Below are 20,540 nucleotides of genomic sequence, written 5' to 3'. Positions count from 1 at the left end.
TCCTGCATTTCAGCTCATTACCTTTATCAGGCCTCTGAGTGCTCAGAAAAATCCTTCTCTCAGCTCCTGTGGGTGAGCAGCGCAGGATTCATGGAGGCATTAAATGCCTGGGCTGCTAATTCCTCCGGCTTTCCACTTATCATCCACGGCCAGAAGATTGAGAGATGCCGATTTGCCATTCTGATTAGATAAGAAGAGGTGCTGGGTGACCTTGGATGTGCTTTGACTCGGTAATAATGGTAATGCTGGGTAGTAACCAACTAAAAGTAGAAAGCTACTAACGTGACTAGAGTTTTCAGCTGTGTCACAGTAACTAGAAACTTTTTTCTAAGTACAGCAGTGACAAAAGTATGTTTTTTTAAGTACTTATTTTGACTTTGAAGCCAAACAAGCTGAAAAAAAGGACTGAACATGCTCTCTCTCCTTAACTGTGCTCCAATTCATGTTAGAGAATTGATTCGTTAGGACTGTTCATGCAAATCAAGTGGTTTAAAAAAATAAATAATAATAATTATGATATTTATGAGATTTACCACTACAATGAAGTTGCATGTGAGCTCTTGTTTGTAAAATGTTTCGTTATGCTGCTGTTCATCATAGTGTTTTCAACTCACATTGTATAAATTATGGTGTCAGTTACACTAAAAATAATTTCACCTACTACAACTTACAAACTTAATCTATGTTGCTGCCTTAAATTTGAAGTATAATCAAATTGGCTGCATATCCCATTTCAACTTAAATTATATTATTATGACTTAAAAGACTGATTTATCATTTTATCATGATTTATCATTTTATACAATGTATATGTGCAAGCCATTAACATATAATCTTAAAACTACATTTTAAAAACAAGCTTCTGTTTGAAAGTAGTTTCAATGATGGGCAAAGGACAACCACAGGTGGTCTGTGATCTACTGTATAAGGAGAATGCAGTTTACACCAGATCCTCCATGTGGTTTATGGAGTCTGCTTTGAGTAAATTAGCAGCTGAATGTATTACAGACTGCATGGATGAGGCATCAGAATGGTTGAGAATGCCCTCTGCTTTATAATTATGTTTTAGAAAGCACATAGTGTCTTGCTGTAGGGAGAAGAGTCTATCTCTGAATGAACTGCTTACATGAAGCACGGCTTGAATATTAACCAGCAAAAACTTGCATATTGAAATTGAATTTGTAATATGTAGAGCTGAAATATTCCAAGGGAATGAAGAGGAAACTCAGTTCCAAGATAACTAAAATCGAATTTAGTTGTATTTAAAGGGAATTTTCATCAGAATGAAATCAAAAGTGACAAAACAGAGATGAACATCAGTTCTTCTTAAAGTGAGATCAAAAAAAAATACGTGCAGGAAATTTGTCAAATATTTGACACCTGTTATTTTGTTACATGCCCCCTGTGTCTGTCAAATTAGAAATATATAAAATAGAAAATCAATATTTCACCCTTTTGAGCAGAAAATGGTTTCGACCAAAGCCACAGCTAATAGCATTTAACAGACTGATTGCTCATTATGCACATGAACACTGCAATAAAAGTCTATATATAAATGTATATGTGTGTGTGAATCTCTCATGGTCAGTCGTGCACAGTTTGTTTGCTATAAAGGAGGTGACACATCTTACCCCAGTCTGAATACTTTTTGCATATAACCATTAGTAGAGTACAAAGTCTGAATAAAATGAAGACAATTATTTATTTTTTTAGATACTGCTGTTCGATGCTGCTCTTGGAATAAAATGCAGTGCATCAGATTGAGCCGAATCAATCCCTGCTCACCCACAGAGAAACAAACTTTTCACTCGCAGAATAATTGGGAAAGTTGTGTCTCCATGGAGAACAAATCAAATGGTTTTTCAAATTAAACTATTCTTGAAAAAAAAGTATAATAAAACATTCAGTGGATAACTTAAGAGATAAAGTGGAAGGTTTTTTTTTAAATCTAATTTGAACATAAAAATATAATTTCTGCTATTTGTGGCAGTGTGACTTGACCACTGTGAGTTGTGACCGCTGTGAAGACAGGCAATTAAAGATATAAACATGCACACACAATCCCGGGTGAGGCTATTTTGAGCACAACTGATGTAAATTAAACTAGATTTCCTGACAAAACATAATAAAAGCAATGCGGCCTTAAAGAACTCCAACAGTATAATCATGGCAGTCCATTTGCATCAGATTTTCTCTCACAAGCAGAGATTAATGTTCCACCACCAGGTGAACAGATTAATTGATTCCGTACCATTTCCCTTCACCAAAACCTTTTCACTGGGTGACATTTATACAAGCAACAGAATACATGAGTGCAGTCTGACCTTATAAAACCCTGGGAGAAAAGGCAAAAAAATTAGTTGTGGTTGTTGTGAAAGCGATATGTACTCAGGGTTGACAGAGGGACATCTGCTATTATACACCACAATTACTGAAATCCCAAAGCTCCAATGAGAAGATCCATAAATGGACTGTGTGTGTATGTGTGGACAAAGACACAGAGAGGGACCTGTATGATTGCAAATGCTCCAGTGCTGAGGCTCAGCCAATTATGAGCTCTCAATGGCTTAGGTCTGCTATCAATGGCCAGTCATATGCAGTTACTTCTGCCAGTAACCAGCATGAAACACATCAACGACACCATCATCCTGTGTAATACTGAAAAATAAAAGACAACAATATTTACTCAGCATGCTACTTAATAAAACGCTGTATAACAAAGTGAGAGCGTAATTCTTCAAAGCACCTCGACAAATAATCAATTCTGCTCCAGTCAACTGATTGCGGTTCAATGCAATTTGAGTTGTTATAACAGGATCCAGCCGATAGCTTCCTCCGTCCCCGCGGCATTGGAGAACGCCAATTCCAATCATCACTGAGATGCTGTATAGTGGAATCTCCTAATAATGCTGCTCTATTGAAACTGGCAGGGCAAACGAAAACTCAGCACGAGCTGAATTATTTGCAAACTTAAAAGCTATATTTGCGCAAAATGCAGAGTTGCATAAACATAAACCCTTGCAGGATGACTGGATAAGAGGTAGAGCTCTTCTATTTTTCACATAAATGTACAGTACTGGCCTCATAGCTGACCTGTTTACTAGGACAAAATAAACTGAATCACCACAGCATTTTTAAGCATCAATATTGTGCCCATTTTAAATAGATATATACAATACGCAGTCTCTTTTTCCAGTGAGACCTTTCCAATTAGAAATTTCTGATTTAGCAAAACCTAAAATGAATCTTTTTGAAAATAAACAGTCAGTGACAAGCACAGGCCATGAATGGAAATAGGCTCTGAAACTGCAGTTTTGCTTTCTTTTTCTTTTTACACTAAATGGTCAATGAAAGGTGTTTAGAAAATATCCATTTCAATGCAAATCGAGTCAAACTCAAGCTGTCATCCGATAGCAGCTAGCAAATGTACGTTGATGAAGACAAATATCCCATTAATTATAGAAACATGTTTGTTTATGGGTTTAATGAGCTTTTTCGAATGCACTAAAAAACAAAAAAAAAACAAAATCATGTCTTGTTATAGAAAGAGTTCAAAAGTTGGATATTACGGAATGCTACATTTGGGGAGAAAATGTAGTTACATAGTTTCATACAAAATATTGAACCCAGATAAGTATGCACAAGGAAAGTAGGTGGAGCTGACTTTATTGTCTGCAGTGCAAATGCTTCATCATATTTCAGCTTGAATGGATGTTTAGTGAACAGTATTACACCTGCTGCTATTCTGCTGTAGGTGTACTATAGGTGTATTATATAACAAACACCGTTACCTTCATCAAAGTCTAATTAACGTTCTCTCGCTTCGTCTAAAATCAAAGCAAATGCTTGCCATCTGGGAAAGTGCAGTTTGTGAGCAGGTTGGTGCAGTTAGAGCACAGCACAACAGAACTAATAAGAGGAATATGGGGTTTGTTTCACAGATCCTAGATCATTATGAATGTCGTAGAAAAGAGCTGTTGTTCCTCCGACCCCCCGAGAGACTGTCGCCATGGCAGAAATCTCTGCATCCCGCTAACGAGAGATGAGAAGAAAGTCGAGCCAAAAAGACTTCAAAGACATAAATAAGGCTCACAGTGACTTACATGCTGTTAGCAGCCTTATTACTCATTGTGACACACATCTAGCGAGATGTTTTAGTTTAGACACCAGCTGGGATTTGTTTGTCTTTTATGAAATAGAAATAATGGACACCGCACACAAACTCTGCTTTAGACTTTACACAAGTCTGCTGTACTTTGCTAACAGTGTGCACGTTCTCGACTTGCTGTTGACTGGCTTGATCAGCAATTGAATTAAGATCAATTCCAGTCAACAAAGAAGAGGAATGAAACTAAACATGCAAATCACATTGAGAGCAGAAGTGTTTTTCATCGTTAGCTTTTATCTACGTCTAATATACTAGTTTGCATCTTAATGTATAGCCATCTGTTTCGCTGTAGTGGCATTTATAAATGAAGGTGTAATTTATTCTAAATGGCATGGGAAGGGTCATTATTTTTGCATACATATAATCACCAGATGCTACAGTAAAGTATTCTATCACTTAAAACTGTCTAAATGTCTTTGCATTTAATAGCATTTTTCAATTACTTCTGAAATTTTTAGTGGATGTACAGTATGATGAAATTTGACCTCAGGTTCACATAGTTATCATTTCAGAGTAACTACATGCAGTTACACAGTGTAATTCATTATATTAACCATGAACATGATCCATTAATGCTTGATGCATTTTTCTTTAAACAAAGAACAGTTGTGTTGATATTTTTGTTATTCCATTAAATTTTTAAGCGTGACATTGTGTTGGAGCCAAGGCTCAGTACATCCAATCAATTTGGAGTCTGGAGTCAACTGCTTTCTGCATATTGGATTTGGATATCAGGCACATGCTTATGATGGCTGGAGTCTGATTAATCAGAGATGAATCACACTGAGATTTATCTCTGAATTAGATTTTTCCATGGGTCAGAAATGATGTCATAACACACAGGGATAAATCAGTCTAGTCCAGTCCTATAAATGCCTGTATCGAGACAAAACCCCATATGGGCTTTAATGGATTATTCCACCATCTCTATCATTGTAAATCTCTTGCAATTTCAGGAATCAGTCCCCTTCTCACCTGTGGACCCAGACTGCAGTGAGTAGAGGGCCAATGCTATTAAGACACACTATTGTTGCTGTGAATGACTTTCCCCTTTCCAACTACCTTCAATGGATCCATTTAGAGTCTGTAAAGGTGAGCTCTCCCTCTATATGAGATTGCAATAGACCTGATGTCCTATAGTCTGGGGTAGTTCACACAAAATTACAATTCTGACATTATTTACTCACCCTTATGCCTTTACGGACCTATATGGTGTTACTTCAGTGTGAATTTGTGAGGAATCTGCAAGCTCTTTTCATATTCTTTTGTCACACACTGATGTTAGCACAGCAGAAAACTAATAGAAACTTCCAATAGATTTCACAAATTTTCTAGAAAGAAAATTTGAAGTTAATAATATTATACATTTTTACCATGATTTACAGAAGGCACCCACCAAAATGTCATTTAATTGCTTATCAACCAAAAAGCTCCCTAAATACTAGTGAACAGTAATTTTTAATATTTTACAATCTTTGCCTATTTGTCAGCAAGAAAGAAGTTATAATTAAAATATAATAAAAATCTAGTATGATCACTTTTTCTTTTCTTTATTTTAATAAGTACAGGTCAGAATAAGCGTTGTTTCATATTTACATAAATATATGCTGAATGGCGATGGAACATCACTTTAACCATATTACAAAATTGTACTTTCACAAAAGTTATCTGAAACATTAAAGTAGACACTTGGATTTAATATTCGTTCTGTACAGTGTGTAAAATCACTTATGTAAATTTAATCTGAAGCAAGATATATAAAATCGAATAATAAATAATCAGTTCTTAAAATATATAATCATATATGATTGTTCACATTGTTATTATTTTAAATATTCCAGAAGGGTTATATGTTAAGTCAAATGTCAAATATGACATTATTATAAATTAATACATTTTACAATTACATTTTATGTGCCTTTTGTAATAACCAGGACTTTTAACTATTTCCCTCTAAGTATCCAAATTCAGTTTCTGTGTTTCATGGAACAGCGAAATGATTTGGAATGACATGAGAGTGAGTAACAGATGACAGAACTTTCTTTTTTTTTTTGGTGCAGTATCACTTTAAATCGCAGTGATTTGTGCTGAGAGCTACTCCATCGCATCAGCTCAAGAAAATGTCAAAAAGTATTAAAATGTGTTTTTTAATCCAGATATAGTGTAACTTTACAGCTCTGCTGTAGCCTAGCAAAGCTACAGGACATGATGAAATCGCCTTGAGCCACGAAGCGCTCTCTTCTCTCCCAGATCTGGTTCTGTCTCTCTGAAACGGAGATGATTCCATGTGACATCTGTGCTCCTCTCTGCCTGTACCTTGAGATTCATCCTATCTGAGCAGAGGGTGACTTTGAGCCTTGGCTGTGTGACAACACTTGTGCTGAGCTCCTGCACAGGCAATCATAAACCAGGCATCATATAGAGGAAAGAAAAAAGGAAAAAAAAGCTACAACTCAAGGTCAGCATCTGCAGAGTGTGTCGCTGAGATTGCCACTGGGCGGCGAGGTCAGGGTGCAGGCATACCTTAGAGAGATGTTCTTTCTGTAGGCTGCCTCGGTCGAAGTTCAGCTGAATAAAATCACAATGCAGAAGGCAGAAGTGTGACAGAGCTGGAGAATGCCAAAGATAATAAGGAGATGCGAAACTGTGAGCCTCGATTGGATTTCGTGAACTCGCTGTAAAGCAAAAGTAAACTTTAAAGGCCAGTAAATGATCCTGGAGTGTTTTAGAAACCATCTCAATGTACCGTAATTGGAAATTAAATGAGATTACTAATGTATATTTGGAAGCAAATTCAACATTCTTTGTGTGCAGAATTCTATATGATCACGTGGTATCTGATACAATCACTGATCTAAAAACATGGCAAGGATACTGAAATGTGTAGTATTTTTATATAATATTTGAGCAACATTTAATATAACTCATTCTTTGAAGGGTTGTGAGAAAAACCTGCATGGACGACGGTGGATCTCAAATATTAATGCCACAAGTATTCTGCAGGATAAACGTACCACATTTTCCTGATGAGATTCTGCCAGTTTTTAAATCAATTCAGATCCCGCTGCGGTGTATATCATTGTCGACAGCAAAATATATGTCTTTCAGAAGTTTGACTTAACCTTTAAAAGATGAATACGATTTTCATGTCATGTAACACAGGAAATAACACCACCAAAACCAAGCATTACTTTGAACATTAATTTCTTTTCTTTTTTATTAAGACAAGAACTCTCCATTTTTTTATTTATTTTTTTTGTAAAAATGTCTAATATGAACAAATACAAAATGTGTATGGGAATGTGGATATCGTTTTTTCTTCATTAATACACAGTAACATTGCCCAAGTACAGCAGAAAGACAAAAAAATAACCAACCTAAAAACAATAAATGATAAACGTTCAAAACTTTCCAAACTATCTGGAACCAGAATGAGAAACATGTCGACTTTGATTTCAGAATGTTACTTCTTTGCCCCCAACTCACTCTCACGGCAATTCTGAACTATTTGACTTTTTAGCCGAATTGGGGGTGAATTTGTATAATTTAATTTGTACATTTCCCACTGATGGTTAGATTTACAGGTGAACCTTCATGCTTAGTTTTTTATTTTGTTTCTAAAACCCATAAAATGATTAAATTTTATCATGAGAGCAGTTGGTTTGTCCTTTCCTGTCCTCTCTGTGTGAAGTAGGTCTAAAAAAAGATAATACTCAACATAGTGTGTACATTACATACACATTTTACAATGCACCAAATAAACAACAACAACAACAACAACAACAACAGAAAATACATAACAGATAGTTCTAACGTAAAATTCACCATTAGATTTGAGATCCAGCTTGATCCGGTTTGCATGTAATTTCCACTTTCTTAATCGGGGGCCGTAACTTTGCATTCTACCTGAGATGCAAACATACCATTTATTGTCCGTGAACCTGAGACAGGGCTTAAATGAAACTGTCAAGTTCAAATAAAAGAAATCAAGTTCCATCAGCATCGAACAAGGGGCACTATTAAAGCAACAAAATCAAACACGACAACAGAAATGACAAAACCGAAACCGTACCCAGTTCACATCTCAAAACAAGCAGTTATATTTGGACACTTTCAATTAGACCTTTTCCAAACTTGCTGTACAAGAGGACAAAACAGATCACTGGCGTGACCGTGTGTTCCCATCGAAGTCCTCAGATGCCTACTAGAGTGGATTAAACCACATTAATCACATTAAAACAGGTCTAACATAACAAGCTGAACAAAGTGTACATCGGCCCAGTCTAAATACCACAAATTAGTATACTGATGTCATGTCTCTCACATATGCAAAAGTGAAGAAGGGATGTCTGAAATCCTGTTCAGAAGCTGCCAGACCAAAGCTAAATGATGCTCACTAGTTAAGCACAAGCCACACAACTGTATATCTCAACTGCAACGGCAACCATCAAGCTGCAAGACATTCCCTCGGATTTATATTCTACGTCAAAAGTCCAAAAGCGTCCAAAGTGTTTCTCATGGTTAATGCACATACCCTAAAACGTCTCAGTAGATGCTTGTGTTTTTTTTTTTTTTAAAGAAAAGAAATCAAAGAAGAGTGTGTTTTCCCCCCTCAGCCTCGCAGTTTTATTTACACACTGAGGTTGAGTTCAGCAGGGCCTAAACTATGGCATTTAAGTTCACTTACACTACAGAGAGAGTCATGAGGAAATGAGAAGAAATACTTCTTTTTAGGAAAAGTACTTTAGTAATCTAAGCCGCCTTACATTGTGTACGCTGCGTTTGAAGCTAGGCTCTGGTGAAATGTCTAATGCGCTCACAGGAGAGAAGAGAGTATGAGTTTTTTGGTTAGCGTCATGTGTTGACAACGACTGTAAATAAAGGGGAAAATCCACAAATGTGGCTAATTAAATTGCAGGTGGTTGTCCTAAAATATTTGGAATGTTATTAAAAGCTCTTTCGACTTCTTTTTTTCAAACTGTATTGGTAATAAGACTGTTTCGGTCTCCATTCAAACTAACCTCATTTGAAGCCCAGGAATATTATGCATAAAGAGGAACCCGGAGGAGCAACTTACAGCAATTATAAACAATAAAACACACACAGTGTACACTTCAAGAGGAAATTATGTCGCCGTGGTGCTTTTTCACACCAACGAGTCTGGGATATTTGGGCAGTTTACATTTAAATACTAATAGCACTAGGAAAAGCTAGCTGCGATTGCCACTATTCCCTCTGAGGAAGAACAAACAGGCAATTAACTTGACAGGCAATCATATACCATTACACACCTGTTGGACTGCTTAACATCAATGTCACATCCTCACTGTCTCGCCCTACAAACAAGATACACAAATGCAGATGTTTTTTGGCCGTTAAAATGCATTTTAAGGTAGTAAAGTTATAGTAATCAAATCATTTCCAAATCTTTTCTCTCTGTTCATCTACAAACATGATGGTTGTGGCGCTTCCTCCCTTCAACCTAACAAAACAGGCTCTAAAACTCCAAAAAGTCTTGCTTTGACACTATTTTAGGTAGTTATTTACGTGTGCTAGAGGGTCATCTTCACCAGCCCTGCGTGGGAAACTACAGCATTAGACAAAAAAAAATTTAAACATAAGCCATAGCATTTAGACCTTTTTCAGTGACGGCGACTGTTTCGTCATTATGGCATGTGCGAAAACATTTCTGGATGGAAATGCTGAGGAAACCTAAGACATCGTTATACCAAAACAATAAATACCTGCAAGGGCTTTCGGTTGTGTGTAGCAGAGCAGAACGAGATGAGAAGCCTCCGAAGGTGCAGTGTAGCAGGAAGTGTTTGTCTGCACCTATGCTCTTTCTGAGCAGTAGCAATTCTTCAAATGTACTGGCACATTCAGTATAAAAAAAAAAAAAAAAAAAAAAAAAGATTTAAACCGAAGATATAATCATTCTGCAGCGATGCAGATGCAGCCTGTCAGAATGAAAACAGGTGCAATGTTCAAGATCAATTCTCCGCCGGTCACATCAACTTATTGAGGGACTGGAAGGAAGGAAGCTGCTTGTACTTCCCTTCATGATGCTGCTGACTTGAGTAAATCAAAATGCTGTCATGTGACTAGGCCTGCTGAGTACAGAGGATATGATGTTTTGATGGAGATGCCCACAGTATGTGGGAATGTATTGAGGTGTGCGCTCATGTACCTTCATAGGAAAGCTGATAAAGTCGATAATCGGAGATGGTGGTGTATGTGTGTTTTCAGGGAGGGGGGTTTGGGTGTGACACGATGGATGGCTTTTAAAGCATGACTAAGAAAAGAAATTCAGAACAAGGCACAGAATTTTCTGCAAATGGTCAAGAAATGAACGAAAAAATACCAGCAGTTGGGGAGGTGCTGTGTGTTGATGCTTTCTACACTCATATCTGGCAACGTCTGGTATCCTGCCCACCCCAAACCCCACCCCCGACCCTGATCCCGCTGTTTAACACAAATACCTACATCTTCTCAGCTGCCCATATATAGCATTCTACTTCATTCAATCCCCAGGAAAGAAAATCAAACAAATAAACAAAAACTCTTCCCACAGTTTCCCCATGCCCCGCCCCATCCCGCCCCAAAACAAAACTAAATAGTAAGAACAACAGAGGCCTCGGGACTCAGATATAGTACTCTTTCTTCTCGTCCGAGTTGTTGTGGCCCCCTTCGGCGTTGATGATGGCTGTGTCGGCGTCCGCTGCATCATCTGCCCCCTTGGCTTCGTGTGTGAAGTAGGTGCCTGTATGGGTTTCAAAGAAAACCGTGTTGATAAAAGCAATATCTCCAGCACCCCGGGGGCCTCTGATTGATGCAATAGCGGGGTTTTAAAAGAGATTAAAGACCATCTGGAGAAGCTTCTCTAATTTAGAGTGAGGGTCAATTCCAGGGACTTTACTTGATCATAAATAAGGCATTCATTTAACCATGCTGCACTTGGTTGTCTTTCATGTGTGAGAACAACAGGTAATACGTCCCATAATATGATAATAATAATAATAATCTGACCCTCTAGATCGAGCGCTATTAGAAAAGAGACGAAAACTGAGTCTGACACACACTTAGAAAGATAAACCCGTTTGTGGCTAATAATTCAGGAAATTTCTATAAAATCCTCTCCAGGTTTGGGTTCAGTTTGACTTTGCACTTTAGAATTAACCTTGGAAAGTGTTACAAGGTGGTGGGAATAAGCGAACCACTTCAAACTTCATTTCCGAGTGGGATTATTCCCATCCTCTCAGTCTGTCGGGTGATAATGAAGGCAGTAGCCCTGATGAAAAGCGGAGATGCTGTGCCCACTTTATATTACAGAACACAACAGCACGGTGCACTCAGAGGGATAGCGGCCTTAATGTGGTCGTAGCCACGGGCCAATTCAAAGCACCTGCAGAGCTTCAACTATCTCGAATCTTATTCCAAATAATTAGAAAGTCTACTGACCTTGGCAATGTGCTGCAAGAAAGGCTGCGGGCTGAATTACCTTTGTGTCTCGCAAAGTATCGTCCCAAAACAATGAGAAGACACAACATGGCGAAGACCACGACGGCCACCACTCCTCCGATAACTGCATGGTCCAATCTCTGTGCTTCTGGTTCTGCTTGTTGATCTGACCGAAAAGAGTCGAGAGATGATGTGTTACTTGCAACAGAATCAACAAACAGTAGATATAACACTGCATATGAAGTCTGTTTATGCTGTATAATGCATTATTAATGTGCACAAGTTTGGGGTCGGTAGGATGTTTCCATGTTTTCGAAAGAAGTATCTTATGCTCACCAAGGCTGCATTTATTTGATCAAAAATAAAGAAAAAAATATTATATATTAATATAATATATGACATATTATATTAAAATGTACAAAACAGTTTTTGTACTCTTTTAATATATTGAAATGTACTGTATTTCCGTGATGGCACAGCTGAATTTTCAGCAGTCATTTCTCCAGTTGTAATATTTTTTTTTTCCAGGATTCTTTGATGAATAGACAGTTCAAAAGGACAGCATTTCTTTTTTTTTCTTTCTTTTTTTTTTTTTTTTTTAAAGAAATCTCTTGTAACATATGCATAATATACAGTAAACGCTCTTACTGTCTCTTTTTATCAGTTTAATAGATCCTTGTTGAATAAAGTATCAAATCCTTTTAAAAAGCTTACGAAAGTTTGTGCATCAAATTATTAATTAGTATTATAGCTTTGGTTAAATAACATACAGCTGATAATGAGGTGAATTATAATGTATTTTGAAAGTTTTATGCAGAAAGCAGGCTCTTTGGAAACCAAATTAATTTTTTTAATTCTTTCTGTGATTCCATAATAGATTAGTATTGATATTACTCAGATTAACTATAACAAAAAACTGGAAATATCAGATAATACATTTACAAAGTAATTAATAATAATAAAACGTTTTAGTAGAAAGAAGAGAATTTAGTTGGGAAAAGAGGAACACGTAATTGTAAAACATATGAGATGGTATGAATTACATATGAAGAAAATTACATACAAAAGTTACTTGTGAAGCTAAAAATGTTTTGTAATGTGAGTGTAAGAGATTTTAAATACAGCCTGCATTGGGCATTCAAGTATCTTTGAAATCCACCCTTCTGAATAAGAGCTCCAAACTATAGACAGGCACCAACAAACAGAACTGATGCAAACAGAAAGGGTGAGGGAAACTAGTTAAACATTTACGAGTGTGAAAGTGGAGCTCTGAAGACACAGGCCTTGTTTATATTCTTCTGTCAACTACAGTCCTGACTATAGCTCAAACGAATCTGGCACAAACTGTGAGCCATCACAAGCCAGAGCTAAAGAAATACACTTTGCCCTCAAGACTAAAAGTGCGAATCACAAGCAATTTTTAACAAAGATTTATTCCATTTCAGCCAGAGAAGAAGGCAGGCCTCCGAGACTGAGGAGAATAATGATATGTGAAGTTTATTGATCAAGTGTAGGGATCCATGACAACCCAAAGTTAATACTGGATTGTGGACTTGATTGGTTCTTCACAGAGTAAAGGAGGAGCAAAATTTTTCATCAATATCTCACACTTGGCTCGGAAATTAAAGAGTTTGAAGAGAAGTACTGAGGGAAAATAGACAGGAGACATCACTCTAGAGCCAGCCATCGAAAGACACGAAAGACCTTCATGTCACCAAGACAGTTAATTAACAACACCTCAGATTTGTGCCACAGTTTTCTGTGCACAACAAGGGCTGTTCCTCAAAATATGGGTACATTTGGCATTGTGGACTTTCAACATTTTTTTTTCTTCATACTTTTTTTCCATGATCTGAATTTGTGTTTCTTTATAACATTTTAAAGTGATAATTTCCCTATTTTAATATTGAAAGTCTGGGTCTGAATGTGGGTAAAACAATAAAATCTATAAATAAAAGGATTCTTCAAAGTAGCAAATACAAATAACAGAGTAATTGTAAAAAGTCTGTTTTAATGTGACCTGCACATAACATAATAGAAAAAGTTGATATCTGTCCGTTTGAATAAAAATCCACCTCTGGGAACACCCAAGAGGGAAGAGAGCATGTGATCTCCCTGCTACATCTCACGGTCTATGTGCGGTTTTATCGGTCTACAGGCTCATCCCCACTCCAAACATCTCACTCGATAAAAAAATGTGATGAGAAGGCAAAGGAAGCGTGGGGAAGGATGTCACGACTGAGCAATCCGACGCTTGGTAATCCAGTCACGAGGAGTTGATCAGCCTTCTCTGTTTACCCACGGCAATCTCCCGCTCTCATCTGTGGCCTGAGCCCGAGAGCCGAGGGGATTTCCTGGGGGAGTTCAAAAAACAAAACCGGCAGGCCACAACTTATTAGAGGATAACGAAAAGCGTGAAAGCACAGAGCGGTGTGCTTGTACAACATCCCACCCAATCTCACCTCATAAACAACTCCTGTGTGAGAAGGGTGGGGGTGGGATTTAGGGATGATGCTGTGGCGCTAACTGCCAAACCCAACAAAACATGACTTGATAAACCAAATAGGCTATTTTGACTTCAGATTTCCCTTTTTCGGAAAGGAAAGGCAGATTCAATTAAAGTCAGAGGGAATCGGCTTGACACCTAATTCACACTTGTCAAAAGGAAGGGAGGGGGCTAAAGACGTGCTTTAACACACATTCCTATTAAGATGTTAATGTGTACTGGACTAAAGGGATAAACAGACTAGGAACGGCAGAGATCGCTCTTCCCACATCCAGTTTGTTGCATGATACTGTTGCTGGTTTGTTGTCTGCTTGGGTCATTCCGTCACTGAATGGATTTGATAGAGATTAACATAACTTAACAAATGCAGTGAGGAAAGGGACAGGACTGTCTGTTACCATCCAGCTTCAAGTCTTTTTAATGTCCTCTTTCTCCTCTCCACCCTCTACAGCCTGAAGATAAATGAAGGGGTGTTCGGAACTGAGCCAGGGCGATGAGAAAGAAGATTGAGGCCTGCGATCGCGCTGGTGTGCCGGTCTGCCCTTAACACAATGACTGCACCGTAATTCAATAAGAGTCCACTGTGAACCAACAGTTTGGCTAATGTGTAATTCGAGAAGCAGATGGTTTAGAAATGAGTAATTCTCAAGCAACCTCCTCTAATCTCAGCAGCCATTTTGCCTCCGGAATATTCAGTAATTCCAAGAAATTGGCATCTTAATGAAACCCTAGAAATTTGCTCTCATCTCAATTTGACTAGACGGAGTCATATAATTACACGTATTGCATGGTGCTTATGGAAGAATCATTACCATAAACAGTATTCCTGTTTAACGTTTATGACTGCAGAATAAGAGACCGGAATAAGCAATTACCCAGTTGGATAAGTGAAGGAGAGCAAGAGCGAGTGAGTGTAGGAATGATTAACTGAGACTAGATGGAAGGCATATGAACATTCTCCAAAAAGTGGCAAGAGCAAGTGCCATCGGGGCACTGATAAAAGCCGACTTTGATCTGATCCGGACAAACTAGGTCTGAGATGGAGTCCGATTTTTCTGTATTGGCATTCGTGGGAAGCTCATCCAAGGTCAGCACTAAAGGATAACTTCAATTTGGAGTGTGCCGTTGTATCGTACGGCACCTCCAGCTACTACAATGAATCGCTAGTCAGATCTGACACTCATCCAAGAGTCAACGGTCTCCAGTTTCTGAAATATCTCTTCCTGTGGTGAAGGAGGATTGCTGTGAGCTCTCAAGGTTCACACCTTAGGCTGCTGGAGGTGGTGTTGAGGAATATGAGATAGGAGAGAGAGAGCACGAGAGAGAGAGAGAGAGAGAGAGAGAGAGAGAGAGGAAAAGAGCTTCATCAGTCTTGAGACGATGCACTAAGCATGTTTTTTGCTTGAAATGGGGCAAATCACCTGGCTGGAGTTGACACCTTCTGCCAAACTACACTGAGAAGACATGATAAAAGATCCTATCAGCTTTGCTGTTCCGCTGAACAGTTTTCCCTGCAGAAATGATCATTCTTCGCCACCTGATATACAAAAAAACCTGAATATTCTCTCATTTCGCACTGCTGCACTCTAATCCAGTTACGTTAAGATGAAGTTATCACATTCAAACACGCAGACCTTTATGTAACTTTTCATTAGATTCCCTGTTTCTTGCCTCAACGTAGTTTACAGCTTTGGCTTGCAAATTGAAAAGAATATCTAATCTAACACCTCGGCCTCCAGTGTTGAGGAGTAACTGAAAGTAGTGACACAACTAAACTGACTACATTTTTCAGTAGCTGAGCTGCTTAAACAACATGGTTGCTTTTCCACCCAAATGCTATTTTCACAGTAATCTAAAGACATAACCACATACTGTACATATGTCATTATATAACTATAAAGTCCTTTTACAATTATATAATGCAATTATAATATAAATGTTAATATATGTTACTAGCTACTTGTTACTAGTTCGAATGGTTTTTCATTTTTTAAATGGGTAATATTACAGTAGTTTATCCTACAGTACATACAATAATGCATCCTCAAAAAAAAAAAAAAAAAAAAAATCACAACTGCGTTTCAGAGTTTAAAAGCAAAGCCATTGGGAAAAAAAAAAACAAATCGAAAAATACTGATGTTAAAGACATCCTTCCATCGCTGCTCAGCCCTATTTCACACAAGCACAAAGCAAAGCCAAAACACAAAGCTGACATTTAATTCTGATGTTCAAAGTCTAAATGAAGACAAAGGGTGGAGAAAAGAGAATGAGAGCAAACAGAGCCCTGCATGATGCCGGGACCTTGAGTTATAAGCGAAATACCACAGCAAAAGCAATCTGGACGGAAGGAGGACAGGACGTGTCTCTGAGGGGCTTGAGGTGAGGACCCTAAGGGCTGAAGTGCCGCAACACATCTCTTCTTCAAGAAGTCATGCTTGCTGGTTTGAAAAAATCTCCCATGACAATAAAGTGTGATAGCTGGATTGACTCCAGGGGTCATCTGTCCCATCAACACCACCGAGGAAGACAGTCTCAGATTCTCAGTCAAAAACAATGGTATGGATGAGTCTGTGGCCACTAGTGCACAAGTAACATTGTCTCTTGTGTGGACACCCAGATATTGAACCAGCACTTATTGATTCCACTCCTTTTGTCTCCGTCAGTGTTGACATTTTCAAGAGTGGAAGACTTTTAAAGAATGACCCAAAATAAGCTTCTTTTGTGTCCTCACGCTATCTTCCTATCATATCTTCCTTTTCAAACCAGTACAAGAGCATCTTTTGAGAGTAGACAGAAATAACAACAATCATTGACAAGAACAGACAGCAAAACTGGGGTTTCGATCCTGTTTGCCATGACAAAAGGTTAGAAGTGTACAGCTCATATTCAGAATGTTCAAAGGCAGTTGGAGAACGCATTACGCTGTCGGTTTACGCCTCACTGTTCTTAGCACAGGTGCGAGGAGGAGATATGCAGCCATTTTCTTCATGAGTTGAGCCGGTGGCTACACTTGATCTTGCACTCATAGTCAATTACCTCACTTCCTCAGGAAAAAGCTTCTGTTGTTTTATCGTCTTGGACTCAGGCGGTCATTGCCCACTTCTAATAACTTTCTCAAAAGAAGCCCAAGCAGCAACAGATACTGTGCTCCACTGGAGATTTGAAATTAACTTTGCTGTGGCTCAATGGGTATATGTCAACATATATCTTTTTATTTTTTTGTCCTCATTTATTTTTCTTTCATTTTCTACATTCTTTGGTTTGAATAAAAACAGTCTGGCTTTTATTAAGCAAGGATGCATTACATTTTATAAAAGAATACAGTAAAGACAAAAGATGTTTTTTTCAAATAAATGCTGCAGAATAACTGTTTTTCGACATTGATAACAAATGTTTCTGAAAGATCAAGTGACACTGAAGACTGGAGTAATGGATGCTGGCTGGAAATTCAGTTTTGGCAATGTAGGAATACATTTCATTTGAAAATTAAAATAGAAAACAGTTATTTTCAATTGCAATAACTGGAGCATAAGAGTCCTCTTTCAAAACTATAAAAAATATCTCACATAAACAATTTTGACAAAGCCCTGTGATCATATGATTAGGCTCTAATTATACAGCTCTACACAAAGCCATTTTAATGATTCCAAGTCGTACCATGCATTCAGCCTTTCTCTACAACTATTGTGATGAGCTGCACCATCACTGGTAAATTAAAGCCTCACGATTTTGCCAATAATCCATATATTAAAGAAAGAGAGGTACTTCATAATCAAACATCTGCAATGAAAGATCAATTTGTGATGATGTAGCTGGCAGATTATATCATTTATTGCCATGTAAAAGGCCAGTTGTTGCTCTGTGTTTGTCCTTCATGTTTTAATAAAGTTTAATAAAACCCTCCATTCAGAAATCTCAATAAATTCAAGCAGCATCTATTCACTCACAAAACTTCCCCATCAAAATGTCTCCTTTGGGAGAAACACAAGATGCGAGCCATTGTTCAATAAGCTTTCAATCACTTATGATGTACTGACAGCCAGAAACCGAACACCCAAAATCTCGCCTCAAATCGCATTATGAAAAAAAAAGGCAGTTACTCTGCATCAGGTTTATATGTTTTGACTCTGAAAAGGAAGGAAAGTCTGTGGCAATTTTCTTAATTCTTCTCTCTCCGTATGCCATTTCCATGATGGAAATGCTCCCTCTCTCTACATGGGGAGATAAGATACTGCACTTCACTGCATTTTATTTTTACTTTCAAGTATTGCTGTTAGACTAAGTGATGGCTAAAGTAAAAGATGTTCTAGATTGAAAGGTGGCTCACAAAAAAGAAAAAGAAATAATGTGACAACAGCGAATGGTGGGCAAGGTGGTTGTTGATGGACTTCACAAGTTGGCTTGTGTTAATGTGTTTTCACTCCATATTGAGAAAAAGAAATCACCTTAAAAAAAAAAATTCAGGGTCACCCCGTCCATGGGCAACAGAACCTATCGCACTCACTCAAGCACAATCGATTTGACAGGGAGGGAAAAGTCTACCCTCTGGGCAACGAAAGTGTCTCATTTCAAAGGATGTGTTGATTTCAAAGACAGCAGATCTTCTAATTAGATCCTCTAATCTTGTAATTAAGCAAAAGTGATTGCAATGGTGAAAGTGTGAACAGATTGGAATTAAATTGCTCTGCTTTTGGGCCTGTGGTCGGATGGATCACAGATGTGTTATTGCAAACCCTGTCTATATTTACCTGTTCCTTCAGCCCAGCAGCAGCAGTCCTGTGCTGTAATGGAAATGTAATTAAAAATCTCATTGACCCCCTGTGTTGCAGTCACCCCGATCAGAGGCTTTTGTATAATGCTCAATTTTGCTATAGCCACTTAGAATTAATGCGTATGCAGCAGTCTTGTGCGATAAAATTGGTTTTGAATGTATTTTACCTGAAGGTATTTCAGTGTTTCTGAACATAGGAAGTTATTTTGTACTTTAAGGGCAATGGATATTGGCAAATCGAAGATTTGCTTTCTGTTCTGTGAACAAAAGTCTCATAGTCCAGTGGAATTTCCAAAGCAATCTTTAAAAAAAAAGAAAATCAATCATGTTGGCAGAGGCAAAATGAAGTTGAAGTAAAAGTCATAAACAGAAAAATTAATCACTCTCTTGTAACCTTTTTGTTTCCTTTTGTGTGGCCGGTAGATAAAGGAGAGATAAAGGGTGTCTTGGGTTTCTTCAGACAAATCGCTGATTAGCCATTACACTCAAGCGTTGCCTATTGTTGATGACAAACACCGGTTATATTCAATGAAATTTAACTGTAGTCATTCCTTTTTGTCTGTTCCCGCCTCAAGCTCCATCAGCGCTGACACGTACGGCAGCCTCTGCTGATTTATAGTTACAGTACACAGAGGGGGACAGAACTGGGCCATGGGGGGCGTTCGGAGGCAGGACATGGAATGAGGGCAACCTTTACAAGCTGCTAAGATGCCACGGATTTTGAGCTTGACAGGTGCGCCTGAGGCGTACTCGCGGATGACGAATCAGAACCTTTGGTTAAGAGATACTTGATCATTTGTACTTTCAGTACGGCCATGTTTTTTCTTTGGCTTCTCTTCGTCTGCCCTTCAAACATCAATAAATCCTCAGGCTGCTTCGGCTGCTTTTGTGGACTAACTCGCATTCACAACAATCCAGCATTATGCAAATCTGGGAACAACACATTCGGCACAAGGGACTCACGTTGTTCCATTCTGTGAGAAGCAGGGGAAGTGAAGTTTGTCAGAGCTAATCCAGGATAAGATGTCCCTTCCAGGGAACCGTACAAAGCCATGGGCGAGATGGGTGTATTCCTCAGATGCCGCTTCCCTCATTTCCCTCAAGCTTAAGGATCAGTGTTAATTCTTCCCCCTCAGTCGCCAGGAAACTGACAGAGCCAGACAGCATCCGATCGCCTCGGGCAGAGCGCAGGCGCAAACTCCACTCAACAAGCCAGGGTCATCCACGGAGCAGAGATCTGCCTCCCGCCCTCTCGCTGACTGTATCAGAGCCAATGAATAAATGGCTTTGAATGACACAATGAGCCTTGCGACAGTAGTGAGAAAGTGTTGAATAAAATATACCATGTCATGTAAGGGGAACATATCTGGCAGAGCCCCTGCAACCTCATTTTGTGTGGCTTCTAGCGAATTTCTGTCGCTTTGAGGGCTAACTGTGCTATGCTGTATCTCCATCACAGCAGGTAAACCAGTTCCTGATGGTTTAAATGAAAACCTTTGGCTGGGTGACTAGAGGACGCCCGCACAGGTGTCCATCTAATACAGTCCTCACATAAAAGGTAAGTCTGCTCTAGCTTCAATGCATGAGCTGGAGAGAGAAAAGTTCCCTTGCTCTCAGCGTGAGCTTTCTGGCCGGCT

At 38.5% G+C, this 20,540-nt stretch overlaps 1 protein-coding gene across 4 annotated transcripts in view; it reads right to left on the bottom strand.

Moving 5' to 3' along the window:
* Positions 1-7,355: 7,355 nt before the first annotated feature.
* LOC127941763 (cell adhesion molecule 1-like) overlaps positions 7,356-20,540 on the bottom strand; it is a 270,814-nt gene continuing 257,629 nt past the window's right edge. For all 4 annotated transcript variants that reach the window (XM_052537145.1, XM_052537147.1, XM_052537148.1 and 1 more), the window contains 2 exons: positions 11,667-11,792; positions 7,356-10,928 (listed from right to left, as the gene is read on the bottom strand). In XM_052537145.1, coding sequence (XP_052393105.1) covers positions 10,810-10,928; positions 11,667-11,792 — 245 coding nt within the window. In that variant the 3' untranslated portion in view covers positions 7,356-10,809. The remainder of the gene's footprint in view (positions 10,929-11,666; positions 11,793-20,540) is intronic.

Source organism: Carassius gibelio, chromosome A21 (assembly GCF_023724105.1).
Source record: "Carassius gibelio isolate Cgi1373 ecotype wild population from Czech Republic chromosome A21, carGib1.2-hapl.c, whole genome shotgun sequence".
Classification (NCBI taxonomy): Eukaryota; Metazoa; Chordata; class Actinopteri; order Cypriniformes; family Cyprinidae; genus Carassius; species Carassius gibelio.
Note: the sequence above shows the minus strand (reverse complement) of the source record. Positions and strands in the feature narration are given on the sequence as shown.